Here is a 24,401-nt window from a genome sequence, read left to right as displayed (position 1 = left end):
CACACACACAAACACTTACCAATGAGACAAAACCCCAGGAGAGCCTTTAAAAAGGTGTGTGTGTAGAACATTCCCAGTACTGTTTGTTCTTCGTCTATGCAAAGTTTTTCACTCGCTCTCCTGTGAAATCACTTAGGATAACAAGCAGTCACGCTTTCCCAGAGATACATGCCAAAAAGAACATACAGAGCGCTCCCAACTATTTCACCACACACCTCCAACAGGCACGTAAACAACAAGAAATTATTCCCAAGTGAATGGGTTGGTTTAATCCCACTCAGCCTCTGCATTCTTCTCAGTTTGGAGTCTTTCTACTTTCTACTTTCCTGAAGACACGTGCGTAATCTAGAGCTTTCTATACACACAAAAAGTCACAAATTAGGAACAATAAAAACACATTGGAGCTTGTCGTCAAAGAAAAAACAAAAAAAGCTCATTTTTGTTCTATACAGACGGTCAAAAAGATTTTTTAAAAAGAAAATAAATATAAGACACAAAGAAGCGACTCATTCACAGAGGTAAACTGTTCCATCCTTTATTAAACATAGCTTGCAAGAGATAAATATTACAAAGTTATTTTCCTCCAAAATTAGCTTATTTTTTTTTTTTCAGTCAACGCATAATTGTTAATCAATCGGCAGTAATCAAACAGCGTTTTGTTTTTCAGCTTCATTTTTAGACAGTTAAATATCAAGGATGTGCAAAAGGTCTGGATTAAATGTTCCAAATAAAAATAAAAAGTTGACAAAAAGCACATTTTCAGCCTTGATTCAAATTCATTTCTTTTAAATCCCCAGTCCAAACTATAGTTTTTACTTACTATCTTACTCTCAATGTTTCTTCCTTACTTTTTCTTTTTTTTTTTTTTTTAAAACAAAACAGATTTACATATTGCCAAGTGTTCTAAGTATTCAAACTGGTGGAACTGCAGCTGAGTCTGTTAAAAACAAAAACAAACAAACAAACAAACCAAAAACAAACAAACAAACAAAAAACCCCCCACAAAATTAAAATAGTAATAATAAAAAGCTGATTTTCTCCCAAACTTCATCAAAAGTGACTTGTATTTTGGAACAAAGAAGGATTTTTTAAAGAAAAAAGAAAGAAAAATTAAACAATAAAAAGAAGTGAAACAATGATGAGTACTTGAGAGACATTACATAGTGGAAAGACGTAAAATTAAAATTCTTGTCTCCAGAAAATGCTGATTGTCCAATCAAGGAATTACGGACAGTTAGTGTACGATGAGGACAATTGAAAGGTCACACTCTTATAATCAATACTTAAAAGTGTGCAAAATTGTCTCTTTTTGTCTTAAAAACGTACTACACTCAAAGCAATAAGCAATAGAACAGTCAAAGGCAAACATTTTCTTTAACCTGTGGACGTATACAACGTATAAATTTCTTCCATGGAAACTTAAGAGCAATTCGAAATCCCCCCCAGTTGGGGCAAGACATGAATAAAAGGCATAAGGAAATAAGATGGTACAGCATGAGAAGTAGAAAATGAAGATATACATCGTCTCCCAAAAGTGTAAAGGACACCCTGTAGCTGAACTCAAGGTAACGGTGTCATGTCATATCTACAGCTGAGCGCTTTGGGTTTGGTCTGGTTTGGGTTAATACTGTCATCAAATGTCTGATCCACTGCGTACGTGTGAGGCCGACACTTTGCATGGGATAGCGAGAGAAATCAACGCATTTACCAAACATTGGTTTAACTTCAAATGTTATTGACAAAAAAGCAACACACACTAAAAATAACATATACAAGATTATCCCATTGTGTCCTCGTCCAAAGACCGGAGAACGGATCAAATGCTCCACCAGGACATTTTTTTTTCCTTTTGCAAATACTACATACTACAAAAACATACAGCCTGGGAGAAAAATGCATCAAAAAGAGCTCAAAAACAAGAGAAGTATAATCCCATACATTTTGCACATTTGTTACACAATAATACACAGTGATCACTAAACGAAATGACAAGCTTCACAATATTCATGGCTTTTTGCTTGCGTTTCTACACAATATACAACCATTTTAATTTCATTTTTTAATTCAAAGGAGAAAAAAAGCATATGTACAATAAGTCATTATTACTTATGACCTAGTAAATATTGTGTTGCCATCTCATAGTTCTGTATTTTTTTTTTGTTTGATTACATGTAGGTTTTTTTTGTATGAAAGTTCACAAATTAAATAAAACAAAATCGAATGAAAGTAAAACTGGTAATCGAAGGAAAATTCATTTTAAAACCCTAGAAAACTTTTTCGGAAAAAAAATAAAAGAAATCAGAAATCCGACCGGTAGATCTCGATAAATGTGTATGGATGCATCCGTTACAGTCTGGCAGAGAGATTAGCAGAGAGAAGGGAGACTGACTATACACAGCCTACAAGACACTCAAAATCAGAGAAGCAAAACATTGGATGTCGTGAAAGGGGACTGATTATAGTCAGTAAAACTGGAAACTAAGAAATCTCTAAAGCATAAACTTTCTATCATTTAATATTGCACCTGTGAATCAAAGCCAAGGTAGTTTTTATAGCTGTGTCTCAAGTCAAAATCGATGACCGTAGGTCCATGAAAGAATCATTTATTTCAAATACAAACCGTTTTTGGACTTGAGGGAAATGACATTAATAAGAAGAGATAAACAATAGTGCCAGATTTGGGTTCAGTGCTACCTGATGTTAGCTAGCTCACTTAACTAACATTTTCTGTGCTACGTTCATTTTTCATTTTAAATGTAAAGATAGGGAATGTTTAAAACAGCACCGCAGACGCTGATATGGTCGTTAACTGCTGCAAGACTAAACCCCTTCCCTTTGTTCTGTGGTGCATGATGGGACAGGTTAGTGCAAAAAAAAATTATATAACTAAAATAAAATAAAAAAGTGTCAACACAATTTGTTCAGTGAATATTGTATACAATCTGAAACACAGCTAATGAATTTGTTTAAAAGTTGCATCTTTTCTGTTCCAAGCAAGAACAATACACAAAACCTTTACAACAATGGTTTCACATAACAACTTGATTTTGTCACTTTTCATTCAAAATCAAAACAAAACAATGTAGCACTTGAAGAGAAAGTGCTCATAAGTAACACATGATTTCAGTGCTTGTTGTAGTCTGTGGTAACTGAACTACCGATGTTCTTGCAGTGTGCCAATGATTACTATAACATTTGAAGCTATCAAATGAACCTACAAATGGGTGACAAAAAAAAAACAAAAAAAAACAACTGGTTTTCTATCCAAATCCACTGGCACCCTGAAAAATCCTGAAGAATCTTTAAGCTGCTGGACCACCATGAGCCACCAGAACAAGCAGGAAGTTTAATGCAGGCATGGACACTTCTCTGGGGAACTGAATTGTAAGGATGAATGTTAAATATTCCCTCAACTGGTAGTCTGATGATGGTGTTGAAAAGACAGTGTACACTATACTCTAAATTCTACCAGAGGAGTTGATTTGGGTCCAGATGTGGAAGCCATAATATTAAAAAAATGCCATAATTTTACACTCATTAAACCATTCAGAAGGCTCTGGGAGTAGAAATGGTTCGTTACAGGATAAAGCTGAACAATCTGAAGGGCTTTGTATTGATGTTTATAGACTCTTCCATGCCAAACCACAATAGTGAAAGCCAACGTAAATATAACAGAACCACCAGTTTTTTTTCTCGGTCACCCATTTGTATTTTGTGTAATCAACACATATTGCTTCAATAAAGCAATTGACAGGAGTCAAGTAAGTGCTAATTCACTAGCAGAGTGAGAAAAGGACATGCAGTTTTAATGCTGTCTAGCACCGAAAAACAAGGAGTTTTGATCTCAGTCTGAAGCTTACAGGAGAAACTAATACTGCATACTGACCAAACACTGCAAATGCTGCCACCTTGTGCAACATCTGCATTACTGCCCTGTTTGTATTCTGGCCTGAAATGTAGAAAAGTGTACAGTTACAAAATGACAGCAGAAATGAACCGATGGTCTGACATTCACAACACGATCTCTCTCCTAACTCTCTCTGAGACGGTCTGGTGACATCCATACCGCAAGAGCCTGGGAGCTGAAACATTCTTGTCCTCTTTCCTAACCATTTTAGTTTTTCAGTTCTCAATTTTTAAAAAATTTAAAAAAGTGCTCCTGGAGTAAAAGGCATCTCACATGAGTTGTCCCCATCACGGTGATTGACCCTTGCCTATGCTATTATAGATATACGACCTCCATATTTTCAACCTTATCTCATGCTAAGAATCTATACACACATCATATAGATATTTGAATAGTTTCTGTCCGTTTACCGTATTGATGATTATCGTCTCCTGTGGTAAGTACCTCTCAGATACGCAACCGTTTCAGCAGGAGACGCCGTCAAAGAGGGAAATGAAAAATTAAGGACGCTGAAGGAGAATTAAGACTGACAAAGAAAAGTAGGTTCATTTGGATGCTCACTTCCTCCATACGCAGCTAATCACACAGCACTGCAAGAGACGATCTCACAGCATCCATGTGGTGAATATAAAGGCATTGAGGGGATGTGGAAGATGCGCTAACCCAGGTCTCCAAATTTGCTGCAAATCCTGTGTATTCAATGGCAGCCTTTATCACAAACCCACTGCGTGATTTTAGCTCGATCATCACGATGCTTCCGTCGCTGCTCGTTGTCAGCCATCCTTCTGATGTGTCGTATGTGACAGAAACATCCTTCAAAGACTCTGCACACAGCACCAAGTGTTCTCGTATCATGTTGCCTTCTCAAGGCAGAACAACCGTTAGCGTCTCAGTGCATTAAGATCAGTTTACTAGAAAAGTCCGTCATTCTATCAGACACAGTCTCCACCAGGGCTCTTTCTCTTTAAAATGTGTTTGCTACAAAGATTATTATTTTTTTTTTTACCACATGGCATAGATGGACTGTTCTCGTTCCAAAAAGCTTAACTATAGACGTAAGCTTCAATAAACGGCTACATAATTAAAAAAGAAGGGCTTTTGTAATGAGAGCCAACTCTCACCATTTTATAGGGTGCAAAAGGGAGGATGCTAAGAAGGAAAATAAGAGCAACACGTTTTCAAGTAACCCTGAAATCTAGCCCCTTCCTTAAGAAAGAAAATAAATTAAAAATGTCAAACAGAAAGAAAAAAAAATAATCCACAAGTCACTAAAACTATTAATAAACATAAGAATACCTGTAACACAAGCAATAATGATATTAATAATAATATTAATAATAGAGGTGATAACTGACAGAGCAATAGCAAGAAATAAAGAGCTTTGTTATAATAGGAAATGGAAGTTGAGACAGTCTGGTGTTCATCTGGCTGAGTTATTCTCATGGGTTAATTGGGTAGGCACACGGACAGGCACTGCATGCGACAGGGGTGATGGTTGCAGTGTGGGTATGTGTGAGCTCATTTCTGGCCAGTGATAGATTGGGATATGGAGCGTGGGGGGATCATGTCCAGCAGATACTCCCTCTGCCGGTCTGCCAGACTGGACGCCTTGTGACCTCCTGGGTTCAAATAGGCAATATTCAAGCCTGCGTGGGACAGAGGACACAAAATGAAGAGGCAATAAACAAAAAATGAAAGCAGACCTAATCAGGTTGACACAGGACCAAACCAGAGTTAGATTCTGTGTGTGTGTGTGTGTGTGTGTGTGTGTGTGTGTGTGTGTGTGTGTGTGTGTGTGTGTGTGTGTTCCATGTCCTCACCGGGGATGTTGTAAATCTGTCTGCGGCTCTCATGTGACTGACTGCTGCTGGCACTGCCTCCTCCACAACGCTTGCTGGTCATACCCAACAGTCCACTGGCCACTGAGAGCTGTGAAGCCTGGGCAAAGTTAGATAGCACGCCACGTGCCGAGCTGGATAAACCCCGCTGCAGAGCTGCCTGTGGCTGAGGAGCCTAAACACACACAAAACAGACTGGGCTATTAGTCGCTTAAACAGTTTATGCTGCTGAATAGCCAGTTTTTGTGTGAACTTTGGTTTTATATATGAAATGGCTGAATTTAGAATTTTATTTTGCTTGGTGAAGTTAAGAAAAATGAGAAAAAGCAATGAAGAGTGATTGAACAGCCTGAAAAATAAAGATACCAGGAAACCCCTTTAAACCCACCATCTTTATCCTTTCTATTTAAAAATATACACATAACTGTAGCTGATAGAAACAGACAATAAGGAAGGAATCCGACATGATGAGGTGTGTGGATATACAAATCAATCAATAACAGGGTTTTGTCATGCAGCAAACTGCCCAAACGTTGCTTCTTTTTCCAATAACAACACATCCAGGTGCTTCTCCTGTTATACTGCGGCAACAACTACAATTTGTTCATTTATTAAAAGTACATGTCCTATTTTAACCGTTTGTATTTATATATATTGTGTATGTTTACTGTTGTGGAATGTCTGTGTATAACAGCTCTAATCAGTCTTTCTCTCACCAGCCTCTTTCCCAGCGTCTGAAAGCTACACAGCTTTAACTGTGAGTGTGATTGTCTAGCTCATCATAGGTGTGAATTTATAAAGACTACTTTGTTAAATGGATATTTTTTGACCAATGAAGTGGTCCAGAAACTCCAGAAAGGTGTCAGAGTTTGATCTGTCAGATTTCAGCTCTGTTTATGTGTCATTAGGAAACCTATCTAACTAACCATTTTTGCAGTAACACACGACATGCTATGGTTTTCCGGGTTTACCTGTCGAAGCGCATGGTGCCGGATCATGCTCTCGGCCTTGCTGACGCTGGGGACAGTCTGAGCCGTACTCGGGGAGAGAGCCGCCTGCTGCTGAAGCCTCTGCTCGATTTCCTAGCACAAACAAAACCACAAGAGATTTTGGAAATTTAGCTAGTGCTGTGCATAGTGTGTGTTATTATGGATTTGGTCTGGAAGCGAACCTGCTCCTGCTGCAGCGCCTTGACAAAGGCGTTTTTCAGACGGTTGGTGTGTTCAGCCTTTAGAGCCTTCTTCTGGTTGGAGGTCATGCACTGCTCACACAGAATGCGCCCGCTTTTCTCCTGCTTCCAGTGGGGGGTGAAGTCGGTCCTGCACTGGGCGCAGAAGAACGGCTCCGTGCGTGATAGAGAACCCCTTATTTTACCTGCAACAGCAACATGAAAAACACTCCTGTTTCAGTTCTCACCACTTTATTAATGGCCAATTACTGTGTATTTTACTGCTCATGTCTAAGCTATGAGCATCACTCACTTTTGACATATTTCCCTCTATTGATAAAAGATCAGTAGCATTATTATGGCCAAAAATCTTGATGTAGCTGTATTTTTTTTTCTTCAAAAATTTTAATTCACTTTGTAGTTTGTACTTTTTTTTCCACCCCAGAGAACTACTTGAATTGACAAAATTGCAGGGAGACTATTCTTTTAAAGTACCAGTAAAGACGCATATGTAAATAACTTTCCATGAGAGCTGTACTCATTTTTGACAAACGTGAACTGAAGAGGCTTTGGCTTAATGTCTGTTGTGATGAACCAAACCTGTGGTAATCTCCTGAAAGATCCTAGCAGCCCAAACACATTTATAAAAGAGGCCTTAAAGGCAGTATAAAAAACAGCCAACTAATCCATTCAAGAATGCTTCACTTTAACAGCATCGTTCTTCTTTTTAAATATGGAATAAAGACAGTTCCAATTCACATGACATTATTTATCACTCTGTTCTGACCAGCTCATATTTTAAACCTGGTTCTCTCTGACATTTCTCTCACTTTGCAGAAAACAAATATATTTTCGAACAAAACGACATAAAATGTTCTCATGTTTTTGTCCTCCAACAAAGATCATGTTGAGGAAAGAGTCTGATTCGGAGGTCAGTGTGATTCCTCACGATGTCAAAGTTGCTGAACAGCTGTGCGTCAACACACGATGGACAATAGTCTAATCAATTCAGTTTGTGATTAAATACCGGCTGTATAAATGTCCATGATGCATAATCAACACAGTATAGCGCTTACATGCTGTACAGATGATGCAGCCGAGGCTTTAAACAAGACATTCAGTCGGCAGAATTAAGGGAATTACTCTGGGATTATTTCCCAGTTGATTTGAGTGACTTTTACCTCAGACAGATGTGGATGATACTGATAAAGTGAATTCTGTAAATTTGTCAGTTATGATGTCCAGCTAGTCCAGATGTTTTTCAAGTTATATATACAGACGTAGGGGCCGAGTAAAACTTTTCATACAAACTCAACTAGAATAAACGCATGCAATGTTTGTCCCATTACACTGCTGTGGATACTTTGGGACACATGCAAAAGAGAAACATATTTCAGTTCAGTAAAAGTCGATCATTTTAACTATATCTAGGAGGAATTGTCTAAATTTGACCATGTGAAGTGTTTTCCAGGATAGCACAAAAATAGCAAACATATATTAACTTAACTTGCCCTTAGACCACCTTAATAAAAGAGTGTGTATTTTTTTGTGTACAATTTCTTGTCAGACAAACCAGACACATGCATTGAATAGAGATATAACTGAAAACACTGGTGTATTTCTTGAACTCAGGCGTATTTACTAAATCCAAATAGGACAGTATTTTTTAAAATCCATTTATCTTCATATTTGTACATATTAAAGAAATTGTAAAATCCACCTATATGCCAAAACACTGGTATAATCATTTTCAATTCAGAATTAAGACCCTAGCCCAGAATTCCCAGTCCCACAGATCCTCCATATATTGTGTGGTTATGAGGCTCACCCTGGCTGTCGAGGACGCTCTGAACCACCTCCTCCAGTCCCACCATGTAGATGAACTCGCTGTTGGCGGCGGAAGGCAGGAAGTGGAGCAGGGGTGCAGGGGGTTTGGGTGGAGGGATCTCCAGCAACGTTTTCTCCAGCTGCTTGCGTAAGGCCAGCTTGGCAGCTGCCTGGCTGCTGGCCTGATCACTCATTGAGCCCACACTAGAGCTGCCGGGAAGCGCAGAGGGGCTAACTGCACTCACGCCGCTCACACCCACCCCAACACCTGGCACACCTGGCACTCCTGCTGCCCCGGCCGCCTGCATGTGGGCCAGGTTCATATACAGGGCTGCCGAGGAGCCGGAGCGCTGTGAGGCCGCCACCTGTTGGCTAGCAGCCTGCAGTGCACAGAGAAAGCATTATTCATGAGCTCGGTAAAACAATGATGCCTCTGTTTGAGAGTTCAGTAAATCAGAGAGAATCAACGCTGGGTCATGCTGAAGTACAGTACAGTCATGTGACATGTGATGGATTAAATACAGACACAAACATCGACAGCACTTTCGCCTAATCCTAAAGAGACAGAGCAAGAACGTAAAATGTAAATTCCATTATTCATTCCTTGAACGAACTCTTGGACCAATCCTATGGTGTCTTTGCTCTGCTATTTATTCAGTTCCCTGCTCACCTACAATTACTTCCCGTGTGCAGTTTAACAAAAAACACTAGTGTGACACTTGATGGTGTGTATGCAGGATAAGATGCACTTTCACTAAAGGAACTGGGGTCAATTGTATTTCCTGTGCTCTTCGCTCTTTTAAAAAAAAAAAAAAAAAAAAAAAGGAATAAATTGCTTTTAAATTTTGAACACTGTAAAAGTTGTATAAAGCATATTTTGTTGTGAGAAGTTTATAGTGTTTAACGTCTGGTTCTTCACGTAAAAATGATCTTTAAGGAGCAAATATTTCCACTTTACCAGGATACAGAGTCCGATTAGTGGTACAGAGAATTTCTTCCTGAGGAGCCCACGCAGTGACAAAGAAAGACACTTTTTTGTTGTTTCTTTTTGAACTGAATGCCAGCAAAAATTTTAGCATCTGCTCCAAATTAGACACTTTCTGGGTCGAATTATTTAGCAAGTGTTAATAGTGAGTGCTTGTCAGGGAGAGAGTCACAACTGGACCCACAACTAGTGGATGGAGCTTGCTCTACTGATCGGTCAAACGAATCTTGATCAAACTTTTTGCTCAGCATTTTAAAATTCTGCACCTAGTTAAGATGTGATTAATACAGCTGGCTTTATATATGCAGTGTGGCACAACAGGGAAAAGTGCAAGGTTTTAGACATGCTTGAGAGGGTATATGCCAACACTGACACACCGCCTGCAGAGACAGACAAAGACCTCTAAACTGCTTAATTGTGTGCAGCTGAATTGAAAAAGGAAATGTTAGTCTCATTTGTTCAACAACGCAAAAAAAAAACAAAACAATACAACTTGAAGTATTAATCTTCTTCTTGTTCCAAGTGATGCTCTGCTTTTCTACACGCTGAGGTCTCAGACATTTGGTAAATATATATATATATACACACACACACACACACACATATATATATATATAAACAGTTGTGGTGCTGTTTCTTGTTCAGCATATAGAGTGTAATTGCATGTGCTCGAAAGCTGGTGTCCTTGTTGAAGGCTGCTCCTACCTGCTGGTAGTTGATTGCATTGCTCAAGCTCCCTGCGGAGGGTCGGCCCATGCCCGGCTTAGAGGGCAGTCTCTGTCCCTGCAGTTGAGCTGGGTTAGGAGCAATCACCCGCTGAGACATCATCATGGGGGGCAGAGAGGCACTGGCTGCAGACCTGATCACCGTGTGGCCCTGGAACAAACATACAAATAAATAAAGGCAGTGCAGTACAACAGATGGCCACTAGAGATCAGCAGTTGCCTGATTTCCTCTTAATGCTGTGTCACTTTTAATAAAGGGACATTAACCAGCTGTGCAAAAATCTGGTAAGATATACTACCACTACACACAATAGAAAAAATCAGGCTGTGTCTCTCTTAATTATAAAAATCTGGCTATGCGGAAAGATCAAATGGCAAGGAACACTTCCAGCAGAAATAAAATGGCAAATGCAAGAAGAGACTATTACAGCATAGTACAATATGAAATGGCAATATTGACATGATGCACACATATGCAGACGCACACACAGACATTTAGACACACACACAAACGGACACACACACAGGCCACATAGAGGGCCAAGTAGAGCGACATGTAGAGAGACAGACATACACATATAGAAACAAAAACACACACATATAGACACAAACATATAGACACACACATAGAGGGACATGTAAAGACACACGGACACACCAGAGACACACATAGAAAAACACACACAGACACACCTGTGCTGTGCGAAGGTTCTGGGGCTCAGACGTATGCATGCCAGGCCGCACAGGCAGTTTGGTCATCCCCTGTGAACTGTGAATGGTGGAGGGCTGAACCGAAGAGGGGGGATTCTGAACGACTGGAACCTGGAGAGTGATTTACAAACACACACTTTAACACCATAAACATGTTCACAAACACGTGAACTTCGATCCTCAGTGTAATCAAGAATGTATTTTATCTTATAAGTATCACAGAGCCATGTAGAGAATTAAAAGTTGAAACACGTGACTGCTGTGGCCCTGAAGCAAACATATAACAGTGCTGCGACGCGGCTTCATAACAGTGCCGCGACGCGGCTTCATGACATCCCTAGATGTCAAATGGGAATACATTCTTGAAGTCCACACAGCACCAAGAACACAAACGTATTCACAACATGGCAACTTATACAAAGCCAATCCTTCTAGAGTGACTGGGGAAACAAGAGGAAATCCACACGCATACAGACAGAAAACTGATCAGGGAATTCTCTGAATTTGAAATCTACTGAACACCTGAAGCCTGAACCGAAAAGGCCAGCACACATGCACGAAAATCTGACAAATGCCGTAAATGCAAATGTAAAATGCACAAAACTAAGAATACAGCACAGTTTGAAATGTTCTCTATCAAGACAAGATCCCTCTTTAAGTGTTTTTTTTTTAACCGTATTAGATATTATTGGAAGGTCCAGGGCTGTTTTTCTATCCAAACACAAAAAAACAAAACAAAACAAAAAAAAAAAAAAAAAAAAAAAAAAGGAAAGCATCGTGATCAGGTGGACCTGCCAAAAAAACAAAAAAAACAAAAAACAGAGGGCACATACCAAACTTACACCTTTCAGGTCAATCAAGGTCAATAACCAACTGTGTAGCGCGTAATAATCCAGTAAAAATACTGCTACTTTATGACGGGTGTAGATCATTTTAAAGTAAAATGGTCAGCAAGCACTGCATTAACTACTCATAATCTTTTCACCCCTTTGGAAAGATACAATGATACATACACAAGGGTTTCAATACTCAAGCCAACAAGAATGAGCTAATCACAGTGCCCCTGCAATGGAAAGGTTAAGCAGCTTTTCCTAGTAACACTGTGGCTGTATGAGGTGCTTAGCGTAACTCAGGTAAGACCGATCACATGCAGAAAGGTTCAGGTCATATGTGCGTCTTGGCATTTTACTGTGAAAATCTAGTCTGTGTGAGCCAGGTGTCCAGCTGGTGTTAGCGGTGCTGCTAAGTGGAGCTAATGGAAGGGAGTGGGAGTGCTGACCTTCTGTACGACGTTCTCTTTCTGCATCTGGCTCTGTCTCAGCTTCTTCAGCAGCACGAGCCTGGCCTCCTCCAGCCTCAGCTCCTCACGCAGGGCTTTGATCATCTGCTGCCTCTCCTCACCCGTCTTCCCCTGTAGAGCATCACACGCATATACACACATGCAACAAAACAGTCAGAGATATGCAGACAGTGATGAATGGGATGCATCTGTACACCGGGCCTGTCACAAGACACAGTTCTATATGTACAAATATAGCCAACAATCCTCTCTGCAGCAGCTTTAAGGCCACGTCCAAATATTGCCGATTTATAGCAGCTGCTGGCCAAGAGCACTAAGCAAATTGCCCACTGGAGACAAGAACAGAGAGGCCTGTAGCCAATCCACACTGATTAGGTATATTTCCAACCAAATGTGAGCACAGATGGTGTAGTATTTGACATAATAGTTAGAAGGGAGGTTTGGTTGGAGACCGTGATAAGGAGTCTTGCTGTGGCTAATAAAACAAGTCAGGGAGCACAGATGACATAGCATTTTGATTTACTATTTAAGTGCAGTACTATGCAGCTCTGAATATTTAAATATAGCCATAAAGTGAATGAAGCACACACTCTTAAAGCTAATTACAGAGCTAAATAAACAACAAAAAAACTCAACATCTGCTAAAGAAACAGGTTATTCTTGAGAGGGTCGTGGTGGTGAGGATTGTGGCCAGCTGAGATGCCAGTCAATTGTAGGGCATCACTCGCTCGCTAACTCATACACACACACACACACACTCACTCACTCGCTCACTCACTCCTAAAGTTAACCGAGCAGCTCATCCCTGAGAGCTTAAAACTTTGAGGCAGCAGCAGCACAGAACTGACAGTAAAAAGGTACCTCATTTAGGTACTCCCTCCCTGACAAGCACTCACTAACACTTGCTAAATAATTCAACCCAGAAGTATGGCATAAGAAATACTGCTGCACAATATGGACAAAAATCGCACCACTTTAAAATGCTGACCACTAAAATGGCAGGGTGGCTTGCGATACATTAAAACAAACTCGGAAACTTCATAACAGAACAGTTAACCAGTTCTGGATCACACCACAGCACACCACACCCAGAGAGGACAAGAAAAGCTGAAAGCTTGCTGTTTATCCTGCTCACAAAATGGAACAAAAATGTTTTTGCCTGGTGCAATATCAATATTTCAAATTCTAATGCAATGATGAGTAACAGGAAATAGTGTTTAGTCAGAGGCATGAGCAAGAGATGGTTTGACTCTGATTTACAGAGTGACTCATATGGTCCTAACCCCAAGACAGGAGACTACAGGGCATGCAGCACAGAGAGCTGAGTGTGTTACAGTAAGGGAGATGCTGGAGCAGTGCATGCAGCACAGAGAGCTGAATGTGTTACAGTAAGGGAGATGCTGTAGCAGTACATGCAGCACAGAGAGCTGAGTGTGTTACAGTGAGTAAGGGAGATGCTGGAGCAGTGCATGCAGCACAGAGAGCTGAGTGTGTTACAGTCAGTAAGGGAGATGCTGTAGCAGTGCATGCAGCACAGAGAGCTGAGTGTGTTACAGTGAGTAAGGGAGATGCTGGAGCAGTGCATGCAGCACAGAGAGCTGAGTGTGTTACAGTAAGGGAGATGCTGGAGCAGTGCATGCAGCACAGAGAGCTGAGTGTGTTACAGTAAGGGAGATGCTGGAGCAGTAGATGCAGCACAGAGAGCTGAGTGTGTTACAGTGAGTAAGGGAGATGCTGGAGCAGTGCATGCAGCACTGAGAGCTGAGTGTGTTACAGTCCGTAAGGGAGATGCTGGAGCAGTGCATGCAGCACAGAGAGCTGAGTGTGTTACAGTCAGTAAGGGAGATGCTGTAGCAGTGCATGCAGCACAGAGAGCTGAGTGTGTTACAGTGAGTAAGGGAGATGCTGGAGCAGTGCATGCAGCACAGAGAGCTGAGTGTGTTACAGTAAGGGAGATGCTGGAGCAGTGCATGCAGCACAGAGAGCTGAGTGTGTTACAGTAAGGGAGATGCTGGAGCAGTGCATGCAGCACAGAGAGCTGAGTGTGTTACAGTAAGGGAGATGTTGGAGCAGTGCATGCAGCACAGAGGGCTGAGTGTGTTACAGTCAGTAAGGGAGATGCTGGAGCAGTGCATGCAGCACAGAGAGCTGAGTGTGTTACAGTCAGTAAGGGAGATGCTGGAGCAGTGCATGCAGCACAGAGAGCTGAGTGTGTTACAGTAAGGGAGATGCTGGAACAGTGCATGCAGCAAAGAGAGCTGAGTGTGTTACAGTAAGGGAGATGCTGGAGCAGTGCATGCAGCACAGAGAGCTGAGTGTGTTACAGTAAGGGAGATGCTGGAGCAGTGCATGCAGCACAGAGAGCTGAGTGTGTTACAGTAAGGGAGATGCTGGAGCTGTGCATGCAGCACAGAGAGCTGAGTGTGTTACAGTAAGGGAGATGCTGGAGCAGTGCATGCAGCACAGAGAGCTGAGTGTGTTACAGTAAGGGAGATGCTGGAGCAGTGCATGCAGCACAGAGAGCTGAGTGTGTTACAGTAAGGGAGATGCTGGAGCAGTGCATGCAGCACAGAGAGCTGAGTGTGTTACAGTCAGTAAGGGAGATGCTGGAGCAGTGCATGCAGCACAGAGAGCTGAGTGTGTTACAGTAAGGGAGATGCTGGAGCAGTGCATGCAGCACAGAGAGCTGAGTGTGTTACAGTAAGGGAGATGCTGGAGCTGTGCATGCAGCACAGAGAGCTGAGTGTGTTACAGTAAGGGAGATGCTGGAGCAGTGCATGCAGCACAGAGAGCTGAGTGTGTTACAGTAAGGGAGATGCTGGAGCTGTGCATGCAGCACAGAGAGCTGAGTGTGTTACAGTAAGGGAGATGCCGGAGCAGTGCATGCAGCACAGAGAGCTGAGTGTGTTACAGTCAGTAAGGGAGATGCTGTAGCAGTGCATGCAGCACAGAGAGCTGAGTGTGTTACAGTCAGTAAGGGAGATGCTGGAGCAGTGCATGCAGCACAGAGAGCTGAGTGTGTTACAGTAAGGGAGATGCTGGAACAGTGCATGCAGCACAGAGAGCTGAGTGTGTTACAGTCAGTAAGGGAGATGCTGTAGCAGTACATGCAGCACTGAGAGCTGAATGTGTTACAGTCAGTAAGGGAGATGCTGTAGCAGTACATGCAGCACTGAGAGCTGAATGTGTTACAGTCAGTAAGGGAGATGCTGTAGCAGTGCATGCAGCACAGAGAGCTGAGTGTGTTACAGTGAGTAAGGGAGATGCTGGAGCAGTGCATGCAGCACAGAGAGCTGAGTGTGTTACAGTGAGTAAGGGAGATGCTGGAGCAGTGCATGCAGCACAGAGAGCTGAATGTGTTACAGTCAGTAAGGGAGATGCTGTAGCAGTACATGCAGCACAGAGAGCTGAATGTGTTACAGTCAGTAAGGGAGATGCTGTAGCAGTGCATGCAGCACAGTGAACCGAGTGCGTTACAGTTAGTGTGTAGAAACAACAGTGTGAGATCATTTGTTTGACAGACACTGTACCTTGAACATGTCTAGGTTGGGGTGATGGCGGCGCTCCTCTGGGTGTGGAGTGCTCCTCGGGCTTGACGCTTCATTATCTGACAAGATAATCACATCTGGAGATGGAGTACACCTCTCTCGCTCCACACCGCTGAAGGAGAAAGAGCAGACGGGGGGAAAAAAAAACGTTTTGTGACGTGAACCTGTTTAGTAAAATCTTGTATGGTCATATTGCAGGGAATCTGATTTATTTCTTAAATACAGCTTTCTGTTGTCTTCATTGTAAGTGTCAGTCTGTTGGTTGAACTGGTGTGTGTGTGGATATAAAGGATATACAGGATATAAAGCAGGACAGGTGACAAACAAACATGGAGATTCTGCTCTGGACCACATTTTACATGAGGGTTATATGTCCAGGACTAAAAATATTCACTATTGACAACAGGGACCCAAACTAAAAAGGTGAGGTGAGGTCTTCCTGTCCTGTATTCCAGCTGCTTTTTATTCTCTAACGGCAAGAAGTGTCACACACTGAATGATGAAAATACAGGAAATACAACTCAACTAGCTCAACTGAAAAGCATGTAGCACCTGTAGCAATAAATAGATGTCCTGTATTGTAAGAAAATAAAATGACATTTAATAAAAAGGCCTCAGAAAAATTAAACAAATAAATAAATAAGAACCTTTCCTGCTGGTAACTGATCTGCCAGAATTTCAAACTGTCTTTCTGTAGATCTTCTTGCAATCTCACAAGACTTCATTGTTTTGCTAAGGATTCTGGGACATTTTGTAAATAAGCATGGCCAAGAACAACCTGCTTTATATAGAAAAGGGTCATTTACATGACATCGTTGACAGATAACCAATCGCAGACCTTTTCCAGCAACCCATCAGCAAATATGCAAGTTTATCTCATTGACTTTCAACTAATTGCTTCAGACAAAACTCTATTCATGACAAGGTTAAATGAGAATTTTTATTTTTTTCTTTGATTACATTAGATTGTTAGATTTTTTCTTTATAAATCAAATGATCTGGTTTGTTTCCTGTTTGCAGCTTTCAAGATTCAGAAGCACAGGGCCAGAAAAGTGCATTAAAAGCTAAGTCTAGACTATCTGAATAGCTGAACTATATTATTATTTACATTTTTTTCAATACTAAAAAAAACCATCTAAATTAACCTTTAATGAACTGAGCAATTCCATTACACTCCACATCATGTCATCATTGGAAGGATCCACTGGAAATTTCGAAATTACTTATTATTAATGAAATATTATTTAGACATTAGTTCCTAGCTATAAAATCAAAACGATTAGCAATAAGACAAACATTTCACATCATATGATAACCAGTTTGAAGAAAGGTTTAATTACCCTTCATCAAGCACACAATAAGGTGGTTATAATTGCCCTGACCTGAACCCCATCCTGCACGTTTTCTCACCTCCTCTTGGCGCTCATGTCCACAGGTTCATCCATCATGTTCTCTTTGCCATTCTTACTGGGTCCTCCATGACTTGTGCTCCTCAAGCTCCCGTTCAGCTTCTCCTCATACACTGCTGAGGCTACCATCAGCCCCTGGCTGGCCCCGGGTCCTTTCCCCTCCACCATAGTGGCTCCTTCCAGAGCGGCGAGGTCCTTGCGCTTGAGGAATGCCAACATCTTCAGCCGCTCCATGGCCTCGTGACCCTCCATTTTCAGTCGCTTGGCCAGAGCTTCTTCCCTCTCGTCAGCCGTTTCCAGGCCGCGCTTCAGCAAGTTCAACCTCAACGCCTCCTCAGACATCCGCTCCATCCTGTGTGCACAGAGAGAGATTCAGAGGATGACACACACACAACAGTCTCGATGTTACTCTGAAAACCGTGCCGCGTTCGAGTGGCTTCATTCAAGCTGCGATCGATTCAGATTTTACAAACCCCGATTGAGCTCAATGCAAAATCAGTCAATTGTCTTAAGGCTTTTCCTGACCAAGTGCTATAACGGAGAGCTGCAAGAGGGAGACAAAGTGAGAGTGAGCATGTTGTCATGACTCCTTCTCACACACCCACACACAGCCTGCCACTCATTGGGCCAGGAGGCTGCAGCATGCAAGAACCAGACTTAATTAATTAATTACAATCAAATCATTGTAGTTTTCATGGTCCGACAAGAGTGTGCTGAGTGAATGAAAGCTCCTCTCTCTCTCTCTCTCAGCTCTCTGTGTGAGAGTGTCCCCCAGCCCGGCAGCATAGCGGGAGAAACCACCGGTCTTTCCCCAACAGCTCCCGTCTGCTCCCAGCTCATGCAGTGCACTTGGATAAAAAGGGTGACCTTCAATCTCCCAGCATGGGATCATATTCCTGGCTTCTAATTACTGTGATTGAGAATTTAACTCTTATCTGAGGAATCTAATTACACAAGTCTCTGTTCTCTGGTGAACGAACCCTGTGCTGATGAATGAACGCCCAAGGCTTTTGTATGAAGACTGAAAATTTTAAAAGAGTGACTACTTTGTTTGAAAATGCAAAGAAGCCTCTTTTGGGGGCTGAAAAGTGCTAATACAACTGACAAGCACAAGTCAGTTCTCACCGTTTAAACGTTACTGCTATGATGCACTGATCAATACCGAGTATCAGTATCAGGGACGATCCAGTCAAATTCTGGAATAAATCAAAATATATTCTAAATATTTTACATAATGGTCGTGTGCTTTTAACTGATAGTACCTGCATCACACACAATCATCAGACACAACCCTGTTTGCATCAACAGGTAACAGAAGCAGAGGAATAGAGGAAACTAAAAATAAAGTGATAAACAAATGTCGCCGAGGTCCAAAATGAATAAGTGGTACTAAGCTTTTTTATTTCTACTCCAAAGTACAAAATCTACAGGGGAATTTACTTAGATTCCCTTACATATACAAAATAGTATATAGACCATTTCTCTGATTAGGAAGCAAAAACATTAAGAGCAGAGCGAGTGAAGCGCACTGGTCAAACAGAACCATCCTGATTTTAGAACTTGTCCAGAACCAAAGCAACATCTTCAAGATGCTCTGATTGAAGGTTGACTTCCAACAATCCTCTTGCGTGATTTGATTGTCCTGCGAATGCAATACTGACCCTGAACTGACCTGGCTGCAGGAAGTGGATTGAATACGCGGTGTATTTTGGGTTGCGAGCAGCATTTATTTATTTATTTATTTATTTATTTATTTATTTATTTATTTAATGCAAGCTGCTAAAGTGACCTGTGCGGTGCAAACTCGACTGTGAAAAGAACAATCATGAATCCTACAGAAAACAAACAAGTTATTTCCTATTTTTAGAGCTACTCAAAAAACAAACAAACAAACAAAAAAACAAACAACTGTCAAAATCAAACCTTGATTATTTTCTTAATATAATTCAATTGAAGATTATTCACACTTGGATTATTCACTGTGACCAAGCAGCATAAACGCATCATGCACCTGATGCACGGCGAAGAAATACTGAAGAAAAATAACATAAAAGCTGTGAGGGAAGTTTAAAATGACCCACATGCCTTCTAACAAGAAGGAACAAATTTTCATAAATAAATGTTTAACATTATGCACTGAATATTAAATTCCCAGTTATTAATGACTAAACGCATGACATGAAACATGAACGTGGTGAGTGAGTCAAGGCTGCATGTGTCATCTCCCTCAAAACTCACCACTTAATTACAATTAAGGTGTATTTATCAAACCCCATTTCCACAGAAAATAGTTTTTGCAAGAGTTTGTTTTCTGCAGTACAGATGTGCCGATAAAACAATAACTCAAAACGCAGAAAAGCCGAGCTACAACAGTGAGTTACAGAAATGTATTTATTAATGATAACGCAACTAGTAAATTATAAATAAACTCAAGAATTAAATACATATTCATACCAACACATAAAATAGGCCAAAGAATCCTAGTAAAAAAAACTATCAAAAACTGGACATGACAATTTATATCTATGAATTTATTTAATTTATTTGTTTGTTTCTTTATTTTAAATGTGGGCCGTGTCTGTATTTCATTCTTGGCTGGAGATGGATTTGTTTACCTTTTTCCATTGCTGTATTACTGAACTATGAATGAGAGCGTTTAAGTTTTTTTTTTGCTCCCGTCTCCTCCTACATGTCCATTTATTTCCTTTTAGTTTTGTTAGATTATGAGCACTGTGAAATCGGCCCAAAACAAACAGCAAACAGACGAAATGGAGTATTTTTGCTGACACAGTTATAGCTCAGACTTTAACCTTCTAGTCTCCAGTGTTATATAGGAATAGAGGCAGGTTGCTGAATGCAGGATCATTTTTATTTTCTTTTGTTCTTTTCAGTCCTTTGCTCGGTCAGTAGTTCCTTTCACTGAATGTAGATGTTTAGATGTTTCTTGGCTGCATTACGTGACAAAACTAGCAGACAGTAGCACAAACAGGACGAACGCTCGCAACCATCACTTGTGTGAAATCCTCAGTAAGGCTAATCAAGAATCCGCAGTCATGAAATGGAAAACAGGAGCAGGATGAAACTGCAATGGTCTCCACTGCTCCATTCTATCAGACAGTCATTAGCCTAAAAGTGGACAAAGCTACAACACACCATCCACAGGGGAGGACATGCTCACAGGCCTGGACCTAATTGTGTGTTCGTGTGTGTGTGTGCTCGTGTGTGTGTTCCTGCGAAGCACATGAAAAGGAGATCATAAATAATCAAGTGTGTGTGTGAATCTGTGTATACACACAGGAGTCTGTTCAGGTTTGGCCGTGTGTCACGTACAAGCGATCTAAATGATCATGTGTGTGTATGCTTGTCTCAGAGAGTTAGACACGCATGGGCAAGCACAACGTAACCAAGGGGTAGACAGAACCTCTACCCTTTCCTTTTTCTCTCATACACACACTATATGTTATACACTATATATTATACACTAATTATGCACACACACACGCACACACACACACACACACACACACTGAGGGAATGTTGAACAGTGGAGAATATAAGCAGGCTATTGTTGGTAGTGGAACCTCTTTATCTGTCTGATGCATTTGTATTCTGGTCCTAGCAGCTAGTATAAGGTGGGCCATTAACATCAGACCTGGTGGTATAGAGATTCTCTCTCACACACACGCACACACACGCACACACACGCACGTGCACACACAGCTCTAATTTGATCATCTTTGCATTATAACATAGTGAATAATATAATAAGAATTAAAGACTAAACACACTGTACACAAATGCACAAGGGTAAAAAAAAAGGAAGGGGGAAAAAAGGAAGAGGGGAAAAAAAAAAAAAAAAGTACCATAAGCTTCCATCTGTGCCCAGGATCCTGCAAACTGACTAACATCCTCATGGTGGAAAAAAAAGGACTAAATTTAGTAACTCAGGCTTCACTCATCCCTCATGTATAAGATACATGGCCAGAAAAAAGGTGCTGTGCAGCCAGATTTTTGCTTTCCAAAGCACAAACAATATATATGCATCTTATAATGTCCAACAGTGGTCTTTAAGATTCAATCACATATCTTCAGTGAATCTGATATGTACTCACCGTCCCAAGTGTAAGAAATACTAAGGAAATTAAGATTTGATTGAGTGATGCCACGTCTCTGGTTTCATGGTGGATGATCATACAGTTCCTCAATAGTAACAGTGTTTAGAATTTGTTTAAATAAAGGGCTGGTCTATTCCTCTCTACCTGTTCAGATCTTATCTCATCAAATTCCTTCCTGAGTTATTTTCATACTTTTTGGATCTGGCTGTTACTCCCCCAAAAATGTTCCAACTCCGTCCATCTGGACTCCTCATCCCACGAAACGTTGCACCTTGAACGCTTATTATCACACAGTATGGCGTTCAGAGCTGGCCAGGGAATCTGATTCGCAAGAAAGTAAGTTTATAATGCAAGAGTTGCAAAGCTATGGCCATGTGATGTGATTCTTATCACTCTATTGCACGTCAGACTAAAGCGGTGCTCCTTGATGCAATCGTTACGTTAAATTCACAACAGAGGAAGCAAGCGAGAGAGAGAGAGAAAGAGAGAGAGACTCTATCTAATCTATTACAAATGATTGTGCATGTGAGGCTGCAATGGGTGCACTGCACCAACCCTACTGCAAGACCTCAGGGGAGAGCAGTAATCACGCACAAACCAAAACGCTTTTTTGAGGGCTGGCCGTGGGAGGGGGGCATTCCAGGGTAGCTAATATTAGTTCCAGCTCTAAAAAGTGCATGAGCTGTATTCTTCCTTCCCCCTGTAAGACATGACTAATGAAGGAGAATATTATAGACCAGGGCTGCCGGCTCGACCTTGTATTAACAAAGCAAGTGGGTGGAGTGCACACGGCACGTCCGTTCGATCTGCGAGACCAAAAAATACCATCCATGTGCCACAACGCACATAGACAGAAACATTCCAAACTTTTACACACCCTGTCACGAAAGCTGAACGTTGTGCAAGTGGATCGTGTGGGACTTAAACCAATCGAAGCGCTCGCTCAAACGTGACGTCACAAAGCCCCTAAATGCCTGTACTGCTGCGAGCCAATCAGCTGCCATGTTAATAAGAACCCCTCGCTGCCATACTACACCCTGAAAGCAATTAAGCTCCAGGGAGCCACGTCTCGCTGGTCTTAAAATGCCACATTGTACAGCCATCCCCAATTATAAATTAAACACAGCTGTAATTGGCCCCTTGATCACTTAATCATAGCTCGATTATCTCATTATTGCTCGTTCTATCGTTTTATCACTCACAGCCCCGCATATCTGCGCTCTGATCGTGCCTAGTCTCTTGGCTGTCACGCTGCTGCAGTTGAGTATCTGCAAGATCTACATTAGGTTCATTAACACACATGCACAAAGGGAACCGTGATCGCTATCCAAGAAGAACTCTTGAGAAAAACTGTTAGACACAAAGTGACACTCTCCTGCGTTTAGCAAAATATTATTCTGCGATTTACAAATACTGACTTAATAGTTGAGAGAGGTGAAAAAAAAAATAGCTTGGATATGTAATGCCATGCCATGCCATCACTCAATACCACCCACTTCGTATGTGTGTACGTGTGTGTGTGATTGAGTGAGTGTGAGAGAGAGAGAGAGAGAGAGAGAGAGAGAGAATACACATGCAACCAAACCAACAATGGCAGCATCCAGCCAATGAAATGACGTTGTGCTGCACGTCAGCATGAAAACCCTTCGCGCACCCGACCCCCTCCTTTACATAATATAATGACTGTTTCAGTTCAGTCAGCTGCTACAAAAACCAGACTCCCCCCCCTCCTTTCCTCCTCCTGTGCATCTCCCTGGACCCCTCCACTAACCCCCCTCCATAGAATCCTGCACACGCGCAATCCAGCACACACTCGCAGCGTCGGGCCCTCGGCCAACAAACGCAACAGCAGCTAGGGAGGATGAAAAGAAAGAGACAGAGGGAGAAACTGAGCAGGAAAGAAGGAGACTGAGGAGTCGAGATACAGTCCTGATTACAGAAGAAAAGAGACTGAAGTTATCAGTTCGACTACAGAGAGGATCGTCTAACCACTCAGACACTAAGGGGAGAGGAAGAGAGGAAAAAAAGTAGTAGTAATAGTAATAGTGCGGCCGGTATTTCAGTGCTGATACCCAAGCAGGCGCCTACATTTCTGCCCTTTGGGACACAAGTTACCCCGCTATTGATACTAAAGCAGTTTAACGGTTGATGTTTAGTAAGGATGATGCTGAGTTTCATAGACCGTGCCAATATAAGACTGTTTTTGTACCCTTAAGCCCCCCCACCCTTACCACACTGCTTCAGCTGTGCCACAAGCCACAAAGCCAAAAGTGGCCCCTCAGTCATTCTGCACCCCTCCTCCCTGTTCCTTACAAAAAAAGAAAGAAAGAAAAAAAAAAGTGTTCCTTTCCCCCCCTTATTTCTTCCCTCACTGTGTTGTAAAAATAAACACACACGCTTGCTTTCTGGGGGCGCCTTAAAGGTAGTGCAGAGTCGACTGCGGACTTTTTTTTCATAGTCTGTGCGTTTATGATGTAGTGAGATTAAAAAAAAAGTCTGCCTATGAGGGGAGTGAGGAAACCGTGTAATAAACTGGAGTGTGGATGAGGGGAAAAAAAAAAAAGAGATGGAAAAGAAAGCAGTGCAGTGCGCTCTCCTGACATACTACCCTGTCATAATGCCAAACCTTAATTCCCCTGTCTGCCCATCCCCCCTCCAGTATTGCGCTTTCTTTATGCACACGCCACGGCTGCTTGTCGATCAGATCGCTGCGTGAACAAAGATGTCCTCCTCCCTCTGCCCTCTCTCCAAACGCCATCACACCCTGAAGAGCAAAGTAAACCTGTATCCTTCACACACACACACACACACACACACACACACACACACACACACACACACACACACACACACACACAGAGTGAAGGC

The 24,401-nt window shown here is 41.6% G+C and overlaps 1 protein-coding gene across 3 annotated transcripts in view; it reads right to left on the bottom strand.

The window, feature by feature from the left end:
• Positions 1-519: 519 nt before the first annotated feature.
• gatad2b (GATA zinc finger domain containing 2B) overlaps positions 520-24,401 on the bottom strand; it is a 39,248-nt gene continuing 15,366 nt past the window's right edge. For all 3 annotated transcript variants that reach the window (XM_047807869.1, XM_047807870.1, XM_047807871.1), the window contains 10 exons: positions 17,420-17,770; positions 15,992-16,121; positions 12,441-12,572; positions 11,144-11,272; positions 10,431-10,601; positions 8,742-9,120; positions 6,917-7,119; positions 6,717-6,827; positions 5,728-5,920; positions 520-5,553 (listed from right to left, as the gene is read on the bottom strand). In XM_047807869.1, the coding sequence (XP_047663825.1) occupies positions 5,426-5,553; positions 5,728-5,920; positions 6,717-6,827; positions 6,917-7,119; positions 8,742-9,120; positions 10,431-10,601; positions 11,144-11,272; positions 12,441-12,572; positions 15,992-16,121; positions 17,420-17,770 (1,927 nt within the window). In that variant the 3' untranslated portion in view covers positions 520-5,425. The remainder of the gene's footprint in view (positions 5,554-5,727; positions 5,921-6,716; positions 6,828-6,916; positions 7,120-8,741; positions 9,121-10,430; positions 10,602-11,143; positions 11,273-12,440; positions 12,573-15,991; positions 16,122-17,419; positions 17,771-24,401) is intronic.

This window comes from Tachysurus fulvidraco, chromosome 24 (assembly GCF_022655615.1).
Source record: "Tachysurus fulvidraco isolate hzauxx_2018 chromosome 24, HZAU_PFXX_2.0, whole genome shotgun sequence".
NCBI lineage: Eukaryota > Metazoa > Chordata > Actinopteri > Siluriformes > Bagridae > Tachysurus > Tachysurus fulvidraco.
Note: the sequence above shows the minus strand (reverse complement) of the source record. Positions and strands in the feature narration are given on the sequence as shown.